The sequence below is a fragment of the Thalassophryne amazonica genome, chromosome 9 (assembly GCF_902500255.1).
Source record: "Thalassophryne amazonica chromosome 9, fThaAma1.1, whole genome shotgun sequence".
Lineage (NCBI taxonomy): Eukaryota > Metazoa > Chordata > Actinopteri > Batrachoidiformes > Batrachoididae > Thalassophryne > Thalassophryne amazonica.
In genome coordinates, this window is record NC_047111.1 from 60,537,306 (window position 1) to 60,556,411 (window position 19,106).

The 19,106-nt window shown below is 42.2% G+C and overlaps 1 protein-coding gene across 1 annotated transcript in view; it reads right to left on the reverse strand.

The window, feature by feature from the left end:
- Positions 1-5,787, reverse strand: part of abhd11 (abhydrolase domain containing 11) — a 20,826-nt gene extending 15,039 nt beyond the window's left edge. Inside the window, exons 1-4 of the mRNA XM_034178169.1 lie at positions 5,501-5,787; positions 1,623-1,758; positions 1,097-1,270; positions 690-860 (exon numbers count right to left, since the gene is read on the reverse strand). Of these exons, the coding sequence (XP_034034060.1) occupies positions 690-860; positions 1,097-1,270; positions 1,623-1,758; positions 5,501-5,625 (606 nt within the window). The 5' untranslated portion in view covers positions 5,626-5,787. The remainder of the gene's footprint in view (positions 1-689; positions 861-1,096; positions 1,271-1,622; positions 1,759-5,500) is intronic.
- Between the last annotated feature and the right edge of the window lie 13,319 nt (positions 5,788-19,106).

Consider the following 19,106-nt stretch of genomic DNA (forward strand, 5'->3'; position numbering starts at 1 on the left):
TCATTCGTCTCTACAAGAGTCAGACAGAAGTCAGACTTCCAGAGCAAGAATTTTAGCTGAGGAAGCTTCTGCGATTTGAAGCGAAACGTCCTCGCGTCAAGCAACCCAGTCCAGTCGAAGATTCAAGCTTCTCTACTATAGATGATAAACAAAAACAAGAAAGCACACTCAGAGTGCAACATGTATGATACTGAATCCCGCATATTAATTATTTGTGACTCAGTGTTTCCAAAGTATATGGTTCTGCATAGGCACAACAGCTTATCATTTCTATCCAACCGGAACACAATTTATCCATGACTAACACACAACCCTCCTACTATGTTAACCTACATTGGCTCAGGACTGTATGAGTATGACCTCGAGTGTGACCAATGGAAAAGGTATATATGACTCGATATTAGTGTTTAATAGTGACCATAGCTGTATCTTCCATCCCTTTCTTGGAAGAGCCATTCTAAATATTCCCCTAACATAACACTGGGCCAAAAACAAAACCTATATGACCCTGGCCTGTGACATTTCCACTAAATAAATAAAAATCACTGTCCTTGACTGACCTTCAATCATTCCACTAAATTTGGTCCAAATTGGATCACAACTGTTACGCACATGGACAAATGGACATACAGGACCACAAACAATACCCTGGCATGTCCTACCACTACTTTGTGTTACTAACTCTTGACCTCGACAAAAGTGCGTAGCTGGTCCTCAGCCATTCGTCTGGCAGTAGAACGTGGGATGTCTCTGGAAATATTGACCTTCTGCATGGCTTCGATGTAACGGTGGAGGTTGGTACGCACGCTGGACTGAGATGGACTGATGTCCACGACAACCAACCTCTCCACCAAATTGGGCTGTAAACATACATAGTGAGACAAGAAGAACAGCAGCAACAAAAACATCAAATGAGGAAGGCATGCAGAGCAAAATGTGAGTGAGGACAAAACAATAAAATGGAAACAGGATAATTAAGTTATCAATAATAAATCAACAGAACAAAACAGTGCTGTAGACCGAGAAAGGTCAGGTGACATCCAAAAATGGGACAGAAGCAACAGCATAACTGAAGAGACACCAAGCAGCTGCAAACCTGGATCAGGGCCATTATCATGGCTGTTTTTCCCCCCATGCTGTGGCCGATGAGGACACACTTCTCGATATGTAGCTGGGACAGGAGGTGTTTCAAATCACTGCACATTGCTTCATAGGTCAGCACTGGACTGTGGGGACTTTTGCCATGGTTACGGGCATCAACAGTCAGCACCTAACTGGACAAAGGACAGTTAGATCACTTGGAAAAGAGGGAAAGAGGGAACAGATAATCCAAAAACTTTATGCCAGCTTCATCCTGCATATAAAAGTGCACCCTGTGTTCCATTTAGACAAAGAGCTGTGGGTGAGGAAAGACTACAAACAGGCTGCAATGTGCTTCAAGCACATTATCCATGTTTGCAACAACAGTGCAGACTGCTGGAAGTCGCATCAAATAACTAGCAACAATGTGGATGGGCTGACTGTTCCCAGACCTGCTTTAGTGCAACGATTAGCACCCGCGGCTGAACATGTGGAGCTGAAGTGTTATTGTTGTAAGAACAGCGTCTTCGTCACTGTGTTACCTTTCTGCCTGTGCGTTGTACCAAAGACTTTGCTATTGAGTAGAAGTTAGATTTGCTGCCAAAAAGACCGTGAAGAAAAACCAGTGGAGTGCTCTCTCCTTTCCCATCGAAGACATCATAGGACAAGTTGACGGAGCTGAAACAAAAACAAAACAATCAGTAACAATTCACCTCAAGCGTCACATCTCTGATGAGAAGTTTTTGATCAAATTAAAAAAAAAAGAAAAAAAAAGAATGGGTCAGATACAATGCAATAATCAATGTCACACTATTTTGAAAGGTTGTTTAATCATTGTTGTTGTTGCTGTGGTATGGACTGACGTTGTTATGATTATTGCTATTAATATACACAGATATGTGTTTTGTAGACGTGTGTGCATGTGGGTATGTATGTATGTATGTGTATATGTATACATGTACATATGTGTATATATATATATATATGTATGTGTGTGTGGGTATGTATGTATGCATATGTATATATACCTCCTTGTGTATCATGTCTGTATTGTTTTATGTTATATGGTTATTATCCTCATGAATTAACCTATTCTTGTGTTTTATATTTATTTTCTACCTCTGTAGTTCTATACTTTATAATTCTCTGCAAAGTGTGTTCTTTTGTTTTTTTACAGGCACTTTGCAATCCCTTTGTGAGCTATGGTGTATGTAACTATTGACCTTTCTTAGTGTGTTTTTTATTGTACAGCGTCTATCATGTGATGATTTAAGTGTATAGGAACATTTCATAGGCTTTATCAATATTGTTTACCCTCAATATTGTGTCTCACTTCTGACTGAACAGTTCCTCTTTGAATGTGTTCATTGACTCCTCTGTTTTTGCTGTTTTATATCTCTGTGTACTATCTGTGTACTGATATCATTGATAAATAATCTTATTAAAAAAAAAACCCCAAAAACACTACAACTCGTTTAAACTGAGAAAAATATGTGGCAATGATGATATGTGATTTGAAACAATAAACAAGATTTAAATGACATCTCATTTAATGTTATAGACAACATTGTGTAAAGAATGTACCTAAATCTTTTGGAAAAATAATGGAATAACTGCAATCTAATCTTATGATGATTGTAGCGAATGTATGCACCCTCCGCCTCATATTTAGAACTAAATAATATCTTCAGAACTGGGACAAACATGGATTTTTTTTGTGCTCCTAAATATGTTTGTCATTTCTGGAAATCTGCCAAGCAACTGTGTAAATTACTTTAATTTACATACTTTAGGATTAGGATTTGGATATGAGTTGGGGTTTAATTTTCTGAAAGTTGTAAAAGGTTTGGAAATTTGAACACTTCCACTTCTGACCAGTTTCCACCTTTAAAATAGAGTTTTTTAGTGATGACACCACATCATTGCTTTAAGGTGGCAACTTATAAGAAAATATGTTGTACTTAATCATATGTTGTACTTGTGTGGGTGTCTGCATTTGTGTGTGAGCAAAGTAACTCAAAAAACAACCCAAAACGGCAGGGTGGAATTTCACCCATCTTGGTGGAAATATTACTATGGCTAGAGTCTCCAGATGATTAACTTTTGCAACAAACTGGTCAAAGGTAGTGGTGCACAGATCATAGTTGACCCTTGATCCATATGGACACTCCCCTATGGTTTGCCACACATATGAACCATGGATTAACTGCAAATTTTAAGTAATAGTGTGAAATACACATTTAATGTCATGGCGACTTGTTTTTAAAGTAATAACTGCATAAGAGTTGCAATGAAATCAAGTACGACTGGAGAAAAAGCATTTGCATGCTCATGTGAAGGGAGCCTGTTAAAAGTACAGTCGACTCGCTGCCACCTTTCACTCCACTAGACAGCCTGTGAAGCTCGATATATGTTTAGGTCAAAAAATAGAAATAACCCCTCTGAAATATTAGGAAGATGAGGATGAAATGCGCATGCCGAAGATGAGGATGAAATGTGCATGCCGACCTCGCTGAAAATGTTCAGGTCAGTGAGTGTGTGCTGTGCCATCCCCAGCCAAGGGCAGGTAGCCCACTGAGCTCCAGCAAAAATCTTTTTTTTTTTTTTTTTTTACCATTTTTTTCCAAGTGGTATTTATCCTGAAAAAGCTATAGAAATAAAGTCATTAATATTACCTTCTCATCAAGCAGTACAGACATTCTCAATGTTTTGAGAAAGAATTTGAAGTTAGAAATTCAGGTATGCTTTGTTATATTTCTTTCTTTTTTTGTTTTTTTGCAATGGTCAGGTTGCAGTTTCCTGGCTAATCTTATATTTTGGGCACAGCCAGGAAGACCTCAGACATCCTATTGGGATTTTGTTACCCAGCTGGCTTGGAAATACCTTGGGATCCCACAGGAAGTTAGAGGACTTAGTTGAGGATAGGGAAGTGTGGGATGTGCTGCTTGGTCTACTGCCACCGTGACCCTGATCTGGATACATGGCAGAAAATGAATGAATTAATGTGGTGAACATTATCTGAGAGTGCTACTTTTATGTTTTGAGACATGGGCGCTAACCAGTGACCTAAGGTGACAACTAGATGTCTGTGGTACTAGGTCTATTCGGATTTAGAGTAGATAGCTGAGTGAATAAGGGAGCTGGCCCGCCAATGTGTCTGTCTGAGTTTGAATTCTACTCATGCTACCTGTGACCTTGGACAACACACTTAATCTACACTGTTTCAGTCTGCCCAGAAAAATGTGTACTGTCTTTGGGTGGGAAAGGAACCTGTGTCTGGTGAGTCAGACTCTCATCCGCTTGATGTTGCAGGATCTGGAGATAAGCACTGGCACAATGGACCTCAGGGCCTATATCCACTGTCAGAACATTTCCAACTGGATCATAATTTCTCCACAATGCACTATGATTTTTTTGGCATGGGATCAAGAGATACCAGATTCTCACACAAAGAAGCACAAGCATTATAACTTTGGAGAAAATTCATCCCTCGGGACAAATGCATACCAAAAGAGCACATTAAAATAGAATCTGACCAGTGATAAATCTGTCTACTTATAGATTCCCCTAGCAAACTGGAAACTGTCGCGGATCTTGGACGAAATTGCACACCTCGATCGTTTGTGATATAGGCGGGTTACTTACGGAGACTAAGTGGAAGAGTATCACTTGCATTGGGAGAGAACATCAGCTTCAAACTTTTGGGTGGACCCCGGTGGATGGAGAAGACCAAGGGGACGGCCACATTTCACCTGGCTGTGCCAGATCTTCAGAGAGATGGGGATGTTGCTGGGTAGTAGCTATCCAGGATTTGCACTGGTCCATTCTCTCATCCGCTTGATGTCAGTCTTGGATAATGGATTATCTCAGACTTGACTTGGTGGGATCGATTTTCCTGACTGATCCTATTAAATCGATCCACTTAAACAGACAAATACACCCACGGACAATTTAAAGATCCCAATCCACCGAACCCGCATGTCTGTGGGAGGAAACCGGAGCATCCGGAGCAAACACGGGGAGAACAACTCCACATAGAAAGGCCAGAGGCGGGAATTGAACCCATGACCTTCTCGCTGTGAGGCAACAGTGTTAACCACTAATCCACCGTGCTGCCCCCCACTTAAATAAACTATTAGCTATTTATTAACTGGTTATAAACAACTAGACCAGTGGATTAAGTAACCCGCTAAATTGTGACTCAGTTCAATCGGATTGATACATTTGCATTTTGGGAGAAAAACGTGAAGCCGAATCTTTAGGTTTTTAAGGTCACTGGTATTTTTAATTTATTAATTAATTATTTTAAAAAAATAGAGACAAAATAACCAATCGTTAGTTAAGCACCTATCTAAAGGGAGCTAAAATTAATTAACACACAGACGACAGAGTTTACGAAGCTGTGTTGGTGCGGTTCTACCTGGCCGAGCTGGAGGTCCGGAAAACAGGAGCCGACGCGAACGCATCCTTCTGTCCGGCAAGGAAACGGCTCAGATTCCGGCAGCACATCACTCCTCTGCGGCTCACCCCACACAAAGCACTCATGGCAGCATAAGCAGGAAGGGAAAACCGACTGGTGAATTAAAAAATATTCAGTAACAGGACTTTTACGTGTGCGGGATGAAAGACCTTGATTCTTTACGTCAACAGCTCATGTTGCGTGATGACGCAAATAAGTGAAGCCTCAAAGTAACCTTCTTCTTCTTCTATCGAGTTTATTGGTGGTTTTCAAACCGACACGGTGCATTACCGCCACCAACTGTTTGAGTGTGGAGCATTACAGCTTTTCTCAGTTGCTTTGGTGTATTTCTCAGATCAGAGATGAAACTGCTCATAACTATTAGTTCAACCTCCACAACATCAAGTCATTTGTACGCATCTTGTACGCAGTTTCTCATTCCCTCGAACAAACTGCAAATGCTTTTGGACGTGTATCAATTACTGCCATACAATTCTCTGCTGTTTTATAACATCATCATCTGCTTTTGTCATGTCAGTCAAGATGAACTTTACTTATGAATCCTGAATAGTCATTCCCTATTGTGACCGTAGGACCTTTGAGGCTGGGACGGCGGTGGGATGGAACCCGGACGGCTTGCACTAAAGACCATTCCTCTACCAGGTCAGCCAAAGGGGAATTCCCTGTTAGCCAAGCTAGCGGGAACTTCTTTTCAATCAGGACCCGGGACCTTCATCCTGCTACATATCTCCCCACCATTTTTGACTTCGTCCTGAAGTCACAGGTGCATTTAAGCATGTCCTGTGACTACCCACATCCTGTTCGTGACGCCAGATTGTGACCGTAAGGCCTTTGTGGCTGGGACGATGGTGGGATCGAACCCGGACGGCTCGCACTAAAGACCATTCCTCTACCAGGTCAGCCAAAGGGGAATTCCCTGTTAGCCAAGCTAGCGGGAACGTCTTTTCAATCAGGACCTGGGAACTTCATCCCGCTGCATAATAAAGCTAACAGTCCTCATTTCATTGCTTGGGTCATTACATACAAAATGGTTGAACTAGTTGTCAAAAGCTGTCAAGCTAATTCCATACATTTCTTTATGATTTTTTTTTTTCCTGAAAATGTCTCCGAAATTGAACAATTGATCTCAGGTGAACCTCAGCTTTCACTCATGAGGACTGTGTGAAGCATTAGTTGTAACCAATGACAAGCCACTTGTCCACAGTCAATCACAGCTGAATCCCATGAACCCTCAATTGGCAAGCATATATGAACCAAGGAGGACATAGCACGCACCATTTCTACAATTCTGTGACACAAAAATGGAACATCAGCATCGTGGAGGAGGTGTGAGAATGCGGGGAGGAAGGGGAAGGGGACAAAACAGGGGCAGAGCAAGAAGAGGTGAAGTACATAGGCAGATTCCTGATGAAATTAGGGCTACACTTGTGGACCATGTTGCCAATCACGGCCTCACTATGGCTGAGGCTGGTCAATGGGTGCAACCAAATGTAGGAAGAACCACTGTAAATTCCATCATTCAAACATTTCGTAGGAAGAACAGTAGGTATAGTGTTGGACAGTAACCCAGTACCTTGTATTATCTCATATTTACTGTACTTTACTATAATTTTACTCTACAACACATAGGACTGCAAGACAACATCGCAGAGGTGGAAGGGGGCCCCTTTTTACTCCATAACAAGAGGAAGCTATGTGTGCAATGGTGATTGCAAACAATGCAATAAGACTGAGAGAGATTCAAAGCGCTGTTATAGAGGATGATAATATCTTTGGCAATATTGAATCTGTTTCAATCGCAACAATTGAGAGAGTGCTCAGGAGAAATGAAATACGCTGAAACTACTTTACAATGTGCCATTTGAAAGAAACAGCGAAAGAGTGAAGGAGACCCGTCACCAGTATGTACAGGTAAAGCCTGTGTGCTTTTGATGCCTACTCTAATGTTCAGCACTGTAAACTGTTCTACTTTGTGTAGTTCCATAACAGTTCTGTATATTCACAGTAAGCTACATATTGTTCACTTCTTATTCTTTGTCTTTCGGCTGTTCCAGTTTGGGGTCGCCACAGCAGATCAGTCGTTTCCATCTCACCCTGTCCCCTGTATCTTCCTCTGTCACACCAACCACCTGCATGTTCTCCTTCAACACATCCATAAACCTCCTCTTTGGCCTCACTCTTTTCCTCCTGCCTGGTGGCTCCATCCTCAGCATCCTTCTCCCTATATACCCTGGGTCCCTCCTCTGCACATGTCCAAACCATCTCAATCGCGCCTCTCTGACTTTGTCTCCAAACTGTCCCACCTGAGCTGTCCCTCTGATATGTTCATTCCTAATCTTGCCCATTCTTGTTACTCCCAAAGAGAGTCTCAACATCTTCAGCTCTGCCACCTCCAGCTCTGCATCCTGTCTTTTTGTTAGTCCCACCGTCTCTAAGCCGTACAACATAGCTGATCTCACTACTGTCTTGTAAACTTTCCCCTTCACTCTTGCTGATATTCTTCGGTCGCAAATCACTCCTGCCACCTTTCTCCACTCACTCCACCCTGCCTGCACTCTCTTCTTCACCTCTTTACCACACTCTCCATTACTTTGAACAGTTGACCCCAAATATTTAAACTCATCTACTTTCGCCACTTCTACTCCTTGCAACTGCACTATTCCACTGGGCTCCCTCCCATTCACACACATGTACTCAGTCTTGCTTCTACTGACTTTCATTCCCCTTCTCTCCAAAGCATATCTCCACCTCTCCAGACTAGACTCAACTTGCTCTCTACTCTCACTACAGATCACAATGTCATCTGCAAACATCATAGTCCATGGGGACTCCTGTCTGATCTCATCTGTCAACCTGTCCATAACCACTGCAAACAAGAAAGGACTCAGAGCTGGTCCTTGGTGTAATCCCACCTCCACCTTGAATGAGTCTGTCATTCCGACTGCGCATCTCACCACTGTCACACTATTCTTGTACATGTCCTGCACTACCCTAACATACTTCTCTGCCACTGCAGACTTCCTCATACAATACCACAGCTCTTCTCTTGGCACCCTGTCATAAGCTTTTTCTAAGTCCACAAACACACAATGTAACTCTTTCTGGCCTTCTCTGTACTTCTCCAACAGTATTCTCAGAGCAAACATTGCATCTGTAGTGCTCTTTCTTGGCATGAAACCATATTGCTGCTCACAGATCTTCACCTGTTTTCTAACCCTTCTACTACTCTTTCCCATAACTTCATGCTGTGGCTGATCAACTTTATGCCTCTGTAGTTACTGCAGCTCTGCACATCACCCTTGTTCTTGAAAATAGGAACCAGCACACTTCGTCTCCACTCCTCAGGCATTCTCTCACTTTCCAAGATTTTATTAAACAATCTGGTTAGAAACTCCACTGCCATCTCTCCTAGACATTTCCATGCCTCCACTGGAATGTCATCTGGACCAACTGCCTTTCCACTCTTCATCTTCTTCATAGCAGCCCTCACTTCTTCCTTACTAATATCTTGTACTTCCTGATTTACTCTCACCACATCATCCAGCCTTTTCTCTTGCTCATTTTCTTTATTCATCAGCTCTTCAAAATATTCCCTCCACCTTCTCAGCACACACTCCTCACTTATGTTGTCAAAAATGCATTATGTTACACAGGGAAGGTTCTTACAATTGTTTTTTCCTCTCTCTCCCTCTCTTCTGGGATAAAGCGTATACTGGAACTAGTGGCCAGGGAACCACTGCACACATTTATTTACAATGATGAAACAGGTTTCAATCTGGCCAAAGGCAGAAGACATGGAAGGAACAGAATTGGAGAAAGTGCAACGATTGATGTCCCAGGCCAACGAGGAGGGAATGTCACAATGTGTGCAGCCATCCTGGAAAATAGTGTCCCATATCCCCCTTCTCGGCCCTTACAACACGCATCTTCTCACTTTTCTAGACACTCTTTATAGAACAGTCAGTGAGTCAGTCAGTCCATGAACTCCATAAATTTTGGGTTATGATAGATAAGTGTGAGGAACAATGAACCTCCTATTTTGAGTCACATTGATATCTTTGAGCACAATGACTCTAACATATAATAAAGACAGGCAGGCCTGTCAAGTTGCTTATGAAGTCTTGTTGATAATTGCAGACTTCTGTTGCTTGTTATAAATACAGGGCATCTTAAACTTTTGCATATAACTATATCTGCATGTGTTTTGTGGCAACTCTAGATGGAGCTAGAGTGACACAGTAGGAGCTGCAGCACCTGCTTCCAAGTGAATGGTTTTATGTTCAGTGACCTTGAAAGAAAACTTGACAGCAACCTCCTATAAACATGAAAAAAGCTATTTCTTTTGATATTTTGACTTTAATAATTTTGACTAATATAAAATTTTCAGATAGGGCCTTGATTTAGTTTTAAAAGTGCACTCCATTTATGTCATTCACTTGTCACATCTTAATATTTGCAACATGTTAATGAATGTGAGACACTCATTGGAGCTAAGCGCATTATTGTGATACAGACATGAGACGTGTTGTTGAATCAGGAGCATGCACTTTAGAATGAACAACCATGAGTCATTAATTGGTGTCTTTCACCTTTTTGCCTTGCCCTGTTGCCACCCATGACCCTGACCGTTGCAGTTTCCTGATGTGTTCTTGTTCCATGTTGTGCACAGTGAGGAGCTACATACACAGTATACTTAAATACAAACCATCAGTCAGACCAGCCTCCACTGGGTGTAAACATTCATTACTAAGTGCAACATGGCTGCTGGGGATAAGTGTGTTGTGCACGTTACCTTAGCAATGAGGGATGCAAAAGAAAGAGATACCCTAAGGGTTGGCATTACAATTTGCTTGAACCAGTTCTCTCTCTCTCTCTCTCTCTCTCTCTCTCTCTCTCTCTCTCTCTCTCTCTCTCTCTCTCTCTCTCTCTCTTAAAATATTTTTCCAAGCCACTGTTTTAATCAGTGAATTATTTGTCTTATTCTACCTATTTTTCAATAAATAAATATATAAAAATTTAAGTGATATTATTGGCCTCTTCTCTGAAAGGCAATGGTATCTCAAAGTGACCATTTGGCTTTTGCTCAATGCCTTCTTTCAGCTTTGCAAAAAACTTGATATCTTGTGACACTGGAACTATTTCTCTCTTGCTCTCAGTGAAATCTGACTTAATGATCTTGATGATGTCTGCTGGAGTTATTATTTCTTTCACTTGTGTTGTAGGGTTCTGCTACTAGCCTATAAAATTGTTCATGGACTGGCACCTCCCTACCTAGCTGACCTAATTACACCTTACGTACCGGCTCGAGCTTTGCATTCTCAGGGTGCAGGACTACTTTGTGTCCCTAGGGTGAATAAGAAGTCTGCAGGTCATAGAGCGTTCTCTTATCATGCCCCTGTTCTGTGGAATGATCTCCCTGTGTCAATAAAACAGTCAGATTCTGTGGAAACCTTCAAGTCCAGACTTAAGACGCACTTATTTTCCCTTTCATATGGCTAGCATACTGGCATAGTATAGTTCTACGCTTTTCACTCTTTTAATTCATTTTATTAGGAAACAGAGCGTGCCACGGCCTCAACTTTACCTAAATTTTGGGTCTTTTAGTGAAGCTTAGGGTTAGTGGCGAGCCACAGGTGGCCTTAGTATTTCCCGTTTTTCTTGTTGTTTAATGCTGGCAAATTAAACAGTATTTCTTGTCTATCTGATGCCTGATTCTGTTTTTTCTCCTGTTTAAGGTGCAGCTCCATCCAGAGATGGGTGTGGATTTGTGCTGGAGACCCTCCTGTCCTGTGCACCAACAGCGTTTCCTGTATAACTGTTTTGTGAATTGTTCCGTAATTTATGTCTGTAGCATGGCCCAAACAGAGGGTCACCCCTTTGAGTCTGGTCTGCTTGAGGTTTCTTCCTCAGAGGGAGTTTTTCCTTACCACTGCTGCTCTGGGGATTAGTAAGGTTAGACCTTACTTGTGTGAAGCGCCTTGAGGCAACTCTGTTGTGATTTGGCGCTATATAAATGAAAATAATTTGAAATTGAAACTGAAAAATTGTGCTCTGCAAACAAAGTGGACTTCAGACTTTAGCATAACAGAGGACTTGGTAACTGGCATGACTTAAATTGTAATGACAACACGATGGCTTACACCTAGTTCATCTTCATAGTCAATGTTGGATTTGTTGTTGCCAACAATGCTCCAACCTAACAGTCTTCTGCGTGAAAGGATGGTCTTCATCACCATTTATTCTTTCTCTGGGAAGCAAGGCCTGAGGGCAGTTGTAACCAATTATCAATCCTACTTCACAATCAAGCTCAGGAGACATTTCATTTGCCAGACGTTTCAAGAGAGACCAGGACTCTGCAGTTTTTCTTGTGGATATATGGGATCTATTTAATGGTATATAGTCCCTTGTGTAAGTTGTTGGGAGTTTGATATTAGTTTCCGACATGATACCCCTTACTTGTAGACCTTTCATCTTTAGACTGGACACAACCTTTGTTTTTGATGTTATTGTAGATACTTTGAACTTCCTTGTCTGGTTCAGCTGTTTTGGAAACATAGACAGGAACAATAGAGGGGGTGCGAGTGTTGGTTCACAGTAAATTTGGCAAAGTAAAATTTACTCGGCTGGGATAACATTTGGTCCCAGTCCAAATAGAGTTAAATATACTCTACCACAGGGCTAAATCAACTCTATCAGTGTAAAATCAACTCTTATTGGAGTAGAAACACTTGATTTGACAAGACGGTAGAGCTGATTTCACTCTATAATAGAGTGTAATTTACTCTATTTAGGACCAAATGTTATCCCAGCAGAGTATATTTTACTGAGCAAAATTTACTGTGTTTTCTCTTGAACAACTCTGTGTGATGTAGCTGTCTCCATTGGTTTGTTGCATTTGATTTTCTTGTTTTCATTTGTTTGTTCTTGATTTGGCTTTTTTCCTTGATCATGGTCATTTTATCACAATTTTGATGCAAGCATGTCGGGTGAGGTTTCCCACCTGAGTCACATACACTCCTAGATGTACAGGCTCTGGAGTTATGGCGGGTCTTAAGGCAACCAAAACACAACTTCTCACTAAACATTAGATGTCTTATGGATGTTCTATGGACCCTACAAACGCAATATAGACATGATCTGCATGTCAATAAGACATTTAAAGTTTAGTGGGTTCTCATGCTGCAAACTGTACTTTTTCTTCAGTTGGCTTTTCCATTATCTTGTGACATTTGTGGAGTGTATGGCCTTGCCTCTTACAAAACTTGTATAGGGTTATGGGCTTCTCACTTGAAGTTGTGGTCAATGTTTCAGCACTAATGTTGCGAATCTGGCGAGACATTTTCTATGGGCTTAATCTTTTCCCGTTCTGTTGGATTTATTGCAGAGGCCTCAAACTGATTCCAGAAAGGGCCAAGAGGGTGTAGGTTTTCTTTGCAACCACCCACTGAGGTGGTGGTTTGAAACCTCTGCTTTGTTGCCTGTAGTGATGTGATGGGATTGCATCCAATCCGAGCCTCCTGGTTGAGGAATCTAACAAAAAACTTTAAGTCAGGGAATATTTTTTGTTCATCTTGAAACTGAGTGACTGTTCTATTCCAACGTACGCTCAACCAACCAGGTAATTTTGCACCAATACTTTGGTTCTCCACAATCATTGAGAGCTTGTCAGGCTTGAACATAGTGCATGGCTGATTAAATGCTAGTCAGAAAGTCTACAAATGTGCGGAGATCTTTGCTGTCTCTGATACCAATTGTGTACCATGAGTGTATTTTCTCAGAAAAAAAAAAAAAAATCACTGAAATGTCACATTTATCTGACTCAAAGCTTGAAGCATGTGATTGGATAGAGGTGTTTGGTGATGCTGATATCTTTTAACGAAGGGCCAATTCTTTAGGGTCCTGGTGCTTCCTGTCTTGCTATACAGTATGGTTGTGAGACTTGGACGCTAACCAGTGACCTAAGACAATAACTAGATATCTTTGTTACAAGGTCTTTTTGGAGGATCCTTGTGTACCTTTGGAAAGACTTAGTGTCAAGTGAGCGGTTACTTAGGGAGACTCCGATTAGGAGCATCCCTTGCATGGTGCGGCAATGTCCGCTGTAACCTTTTGACAATGTCGTGTGTTCCTTTGGGTAAGATCCAGCATGCAGATGACTCAGTAATGAGGACCCTAGAGGCTGGAGAAGACCAAGGGGATGCCCACGTTTCACCCGGCTGTGGCAGATGGATGGTAACGTTTGAGAGGTGGGGGTAGACAATTGTCTGCCTGGTTACCATTTGGGACCCAAGATAGTTCCATCGTGTGGTGGATGCAGTGATATTCAGTGCCAGTGTGTGCTCTCAGACTATATTTGATTTGACTTGATGTTAAAGGAGATAGCCACACATAAGAACAACATAATGGAAGAAATCAAAATTAAACACTTTTAGATTTTCCTATATCAACATAAGTGGTGATATTGACAATATTTATAACTCCTTAATCACAGTTTTTATTTTGCAACACCAGTTTATATTTACAGACATACAGAATGTGATGACTCAATAAACCGTGAAACACAACTCAGAGCTCTGTGATAAGAGTTACTTTACTCCTGGATGAATGTATCGGTGGAGCGGTAAGGGCCCTGTCCCACTGGTGTTTAGGAGGATTTGCGGATGGAATGCGCACAAAAGTGGCCCACATCCGCCAAACAACAACAATAACCGTGTAACATTCCTGTATGAGTCGGCCGCCATCCGAACACGTTCGTGATCATCCGCAGAGGCACGCATGTCCGCAGCCAGGATTTTCAAAAATCCTGCTGCGGATGAGATCCGCATCATTGTCTGAACACATACTGAAGACATACGCAGGACATACACAACCAACGTGCCGCATATCCCCTGTCATCCGCTGATATCCGCAATCGTCGGGTTGGCACGGCTTGCGGTGGACCGGGACAGTGTGCAAAACAGATATGATGCCTGCCCAGCACACCCACATCACGATCGCAAATGGTATGTCGCGCATGCAGACAGAGTGGGCACAGATGAAGCGTGTGCATCACGGCCGCTGCGCCCCTCATGGGGGCGCCTCCGCGGTCGCCTTCGCTTCTGTTCCCTGTTATATCCGCTTTTCTTCCTCATGTATTCGCTGATCCACCCTGGGACATTTGTCATTTCCACCCACCTTTGTTGCGGACGCTCAGCTTTTGTCTCCTCATTTCATGCGCAAATCCTCCTAAACGCCAGTGGGTCAGGGCCCTAATGAAAACAGTCATTGCACAAAACCTACATCACTGCAGAACACTCTTCACTGTCAACACTAGGGGCACCAAGGTATAAGTCACAATTCGGTTAACATTTGTGTTTAGACATTAGGGGTTGGTATGAGTTCGGTTGAGGGAGGTAAAAACATGTCATGTCTGACACACTGGACCCACACATAGTCATCAAACAGTGCGTGGCTGTGGGTGTGTGTACAAGGAAGTAAAAAAGTGAAGTGCAGTCTTTTAATGTCTGGGGAACACAGCATGGACTAGCTGCAGGTGAAATGAAAAAAAAAAACTACCTGTTTTTGAACTATATGCAACACACACTCACACACATACGTAATAAAAAGCACATAGTGTTATTTCCTGTTTCTTCAGCTGGTAAAATTTTGTAAAAACCTTGTTACTGTTAGAATGGCCTAAGCAGGGGGTCACCCCTCTGAGTCTGGTCTGCTTGAGGTTTCTTCCTCAATGTCATCAGATGATGCTTTTCTCTTACCACTGTCACCTGTGTGCTTGCTCAGAGGGGTTGGTAAGGTTAGACCTTACTTGTGTAACCTTTGTTGTGATTTGGCACTATGTAATTAAAGTAAATTGAATGTAGTGACAAGTTCTGGCTACACCTGAACACTTTTTTAATTTCAAAGTCTAAAAAACAGTTACATGATGGAGCGCTTGTTTGCGCCACAAACGCAAATGTCTGCTTTTAGCTTCACTCTCCCTCAACACATTAGTGGCTTAGCTGAGCACTCCAGTGAAAGCAAACTAGTCTGTTTCCTAAAAAAAAAAAAAATCTAAACAGTTTATAGTATGTGCTGAGTATTATGGCTGTCATTTATAGCTGATCACCTAAAATGATCTCCACAGCTATCTTGTCATTGTGACGCACTGTAGTTTATGTCATTGGAAATAAAAATACACATGTACAAAATGAGAAGAGGGAGTGCGTGCTATAACCTAATGTCAGCAAATCAGCAGTGGGTGATGGCCGCAGGAAAAAAAAAACTCTCCATCATGGAACTGTTATGTTTGTTTTTTAGACTTTGAAGTTAAAAACTGTGTTCAGATGGAGCCAGAACTTGTCACTATGTACTTCTTGCTCTGTGGTTTGCCACATATCAAAACAGGTGGTTTTCTGATTCATTCTGATTCATTACACAGCGCAGCATCTGCACTGTGTCCCCCAGACAGATCGGAAACGAAAGCTTCCCAGAGTGCAGTGGGGTTGGACGTGATGCAAAAATGTGACACATGCTTTTGGTGATAGCTGTACAGAGTCGTACCGTGTATTCAGCATTCCGAACCATCACATGTGTACCTTATGGTTCAAAACAAATACGTTTTGTGCCATCCCGAGTCAACACAAAAGATAAACTAAAGTTTTATAGTCTGTGTTCTGTCACTCAGGCAGAATAATGAACCCTGTGGTCCAAAGGCAAACTATTTCTTCTCAGATGACAGATCTAGCATACAATGTTTTTAATTTGCATTTGTTACTGTTTTTGTTGTCTTGGAAGAACATTATGTGCACAGTCTGACCATATAAACCCACATGCTGAATTAAACACTCAGCACAATGTTCAAACAGGCTGAATTTGGTCTTTAGAGGCATACACAAGATATGCAGTACTGTAGGCAATGGATGGATACATGGATTTCCATGTTAGTTACATCCCCTAAATGTTGGACGCTGGTGCAGAGTGGTAGGACACAACTGCAGGATTCAGACATAAGTTTGACAGGATTTAATGATTGTTCGAGCAGGGTTCGGTACCCAAAAAAGCTGGCTGTTACAGGCAAAAGTATCCGAAGCATTAGGCAGAGAACAGGGTCAAAAAACAGGCAGACAGGGCAAAAACAGGACTAGACACCCAAAAGGAAACTCTCAAAAGAGGATTAAGGCTGTTAGAGATTTTGTATACATGTTATCACTGTTAAACGTTTGTACATTTGCCTTCTTTCTCATGAGAACGGTGTTGTGCTGTTTTGCACTTCACCCTGAGAACGTACGTGTTATTCAACCTTGTTTAGCTTTGTCTTCTTTCTCATGAGAACGGAGATGTGCTGTTTTGCACCTGTCTTAATGCAATCCTGAGAATTCAATTTTGTTTTGACGTTTGTGATGTGGTGTTTAGTGTGAAGGAGTGTGGAAGACAGGACACTTCAGGCAGATGCAGAACAGCTGATACCTGCAACAGACGAACGAGATGTGCTGACCTGAAGTGTTCTTCCTTACAGCTGCACTTATTGACGTATGCGTTTATGTTATGGGAAGAAACTTGTCTTGCGTCATTACCCCCACCCTTAGGACAAGTTTCTTGTTTATGTGATGAGGGCGTCTCTTAATAAAAAGAGCGGAAAAGCAGGCCAGACTTTAGTGTAGCCTTGGTGTACAGCCTGGCCGCACTCCGCGCGTAATATTTGACTTTCTGTCTCACTGGTGTTTCTTGACTCTGTTTGTCTTGTTAAAGGTTTTAAAAATGTTTGGAGGAGAAAATACCCAACATTGACTGGGGGCTCGTCCGGGAGCTCAACAACACCGGAGGTGTCCGGCGGAGGTCGTCAAGTCCAGACGTAAATCCTTGGCCAAGGTCTGATCGATCGATTGATCGTGTCTGCAATTGTCGACCACCGTTGGCATCGTCTGGTTGACAAGATTTTCCCGAAGAAGACAGACAGGAAGTCGAGTCAGTGAGTAAAATTTCTTTGTAAATAGTACTGAGTGAGTGGTGATCAGATCACATAAAACAGTTAAATTCCGCAAGCGATGATACAGAATCGCCTGTTAATGCAAAGCAGTTAAACTCTGTAAGGAGGGTGCGGACTCCTCTGTTTATATACGCGTACCGGTAGGGGATAAAAGTGATCACATAAAACAGTTAAACTCCGTAAGCGATGATACAGAATCGTCTGTTAATGAAACACAGTTAAACTCTGTAAGGAGGGCGGACTCCTCTACGGTTGCGAGGGACGCAAGTAGTTAAATTCCGGAAGGAGGATACGGACTCCTCTGTTTTAATACGTACAGGAAATCCCGGGTAGAAATATGTGCACTGTAAAAAGGCAGTTAAATTTGGCAGGGACGGCGGAGTCCCCTAAGGCAGGACATTAGTTAAATTTCACGGGAGGGTGAGCTCCCCTGACATAAGAATACGCGTACGATTATTAGGAGTGTTTCTATGTGTAAATAGTGTTTTGCGCAAGTGTAAATAACTGTGTGAAAGTGTAATACTTTGGACAACGTTAGTGACAACCGTGCGTGTGGAAGCAGCAGGCAAGTGATTCCGCTTCCTACGGGGAGGTGAAAGGAATCAACCACACGACGGTAAATTAATTGTCACGTCCAAAGAAAGTGTGAAAACTTCAGATTTAGAACACCCTAGGTGTGCCCCCGTCTGAAGTCCAAATTATAACAAGGGATAATAAAAATGGGGGGTAAGACGTCTAAAAATAAGGAAAATTTATCAACTGACGACTGGAAAGTTATGGAGGCAAAAAATCCAAAAGCAACAAAGAAATTGGAGACCTGGATAAATAAACATGACTTTGACGGACGACTGAACCTGATCAGCATACAAAAGCTGAAGAAGGAGTTAGAACGGGAACATAAAGGTGATGAGAAAAAGATGCAGAAAGTAGGGGCAGATTTAGTGGCATTTTGGGAGGAAGAAGCAGAGAACAGACAGAAAGGAGCAGAGAAGCGACGATTAGAGAAAGCAAGGAAAAAGAAAGCTGTAGGTAAGGCAGAAGAAGATGTGATAATTCAGCACAGAGAGCCAGAACAGCCTCAACAATCACCGCCGGCTGGATCGTCGGTGACAAAGAGACCTTTATCTCCTCTACCAGAGGATGACGATGTACCGCCACCAAAGTATGATTTGGCGGTAAAACCTAAGGTAAAAAGAGAAAAACCAGAAAAACCACAAACACGCAGTCAAGCGAAAGTGCCTACAGCCCCTCCCATGGTGGAACATAGTGATCAGGGAGGTGCCTATCCTATGATAGAAGTACCAAATCCTCGTGCAGGAACAGCAGGACAGCTACCAACCATGCTCGTTTATCGGACATGGAATGCTGATGATATCAAAGCAGCAGTCGACATGATACCATCACCACATGTCGATATTGAGGGATTTATGCAGGATATAGAAAACATTAGAACATCTTACCACCTTAATGGACCTGAAGTCCAACAGGTGTGGATGAAAGCATGTGGCCCTAAATGGAGTCAGGTACGCGGAGACTGGAATCCTGCAGATCAACAAGGCGTACCACTGACACATGATGATC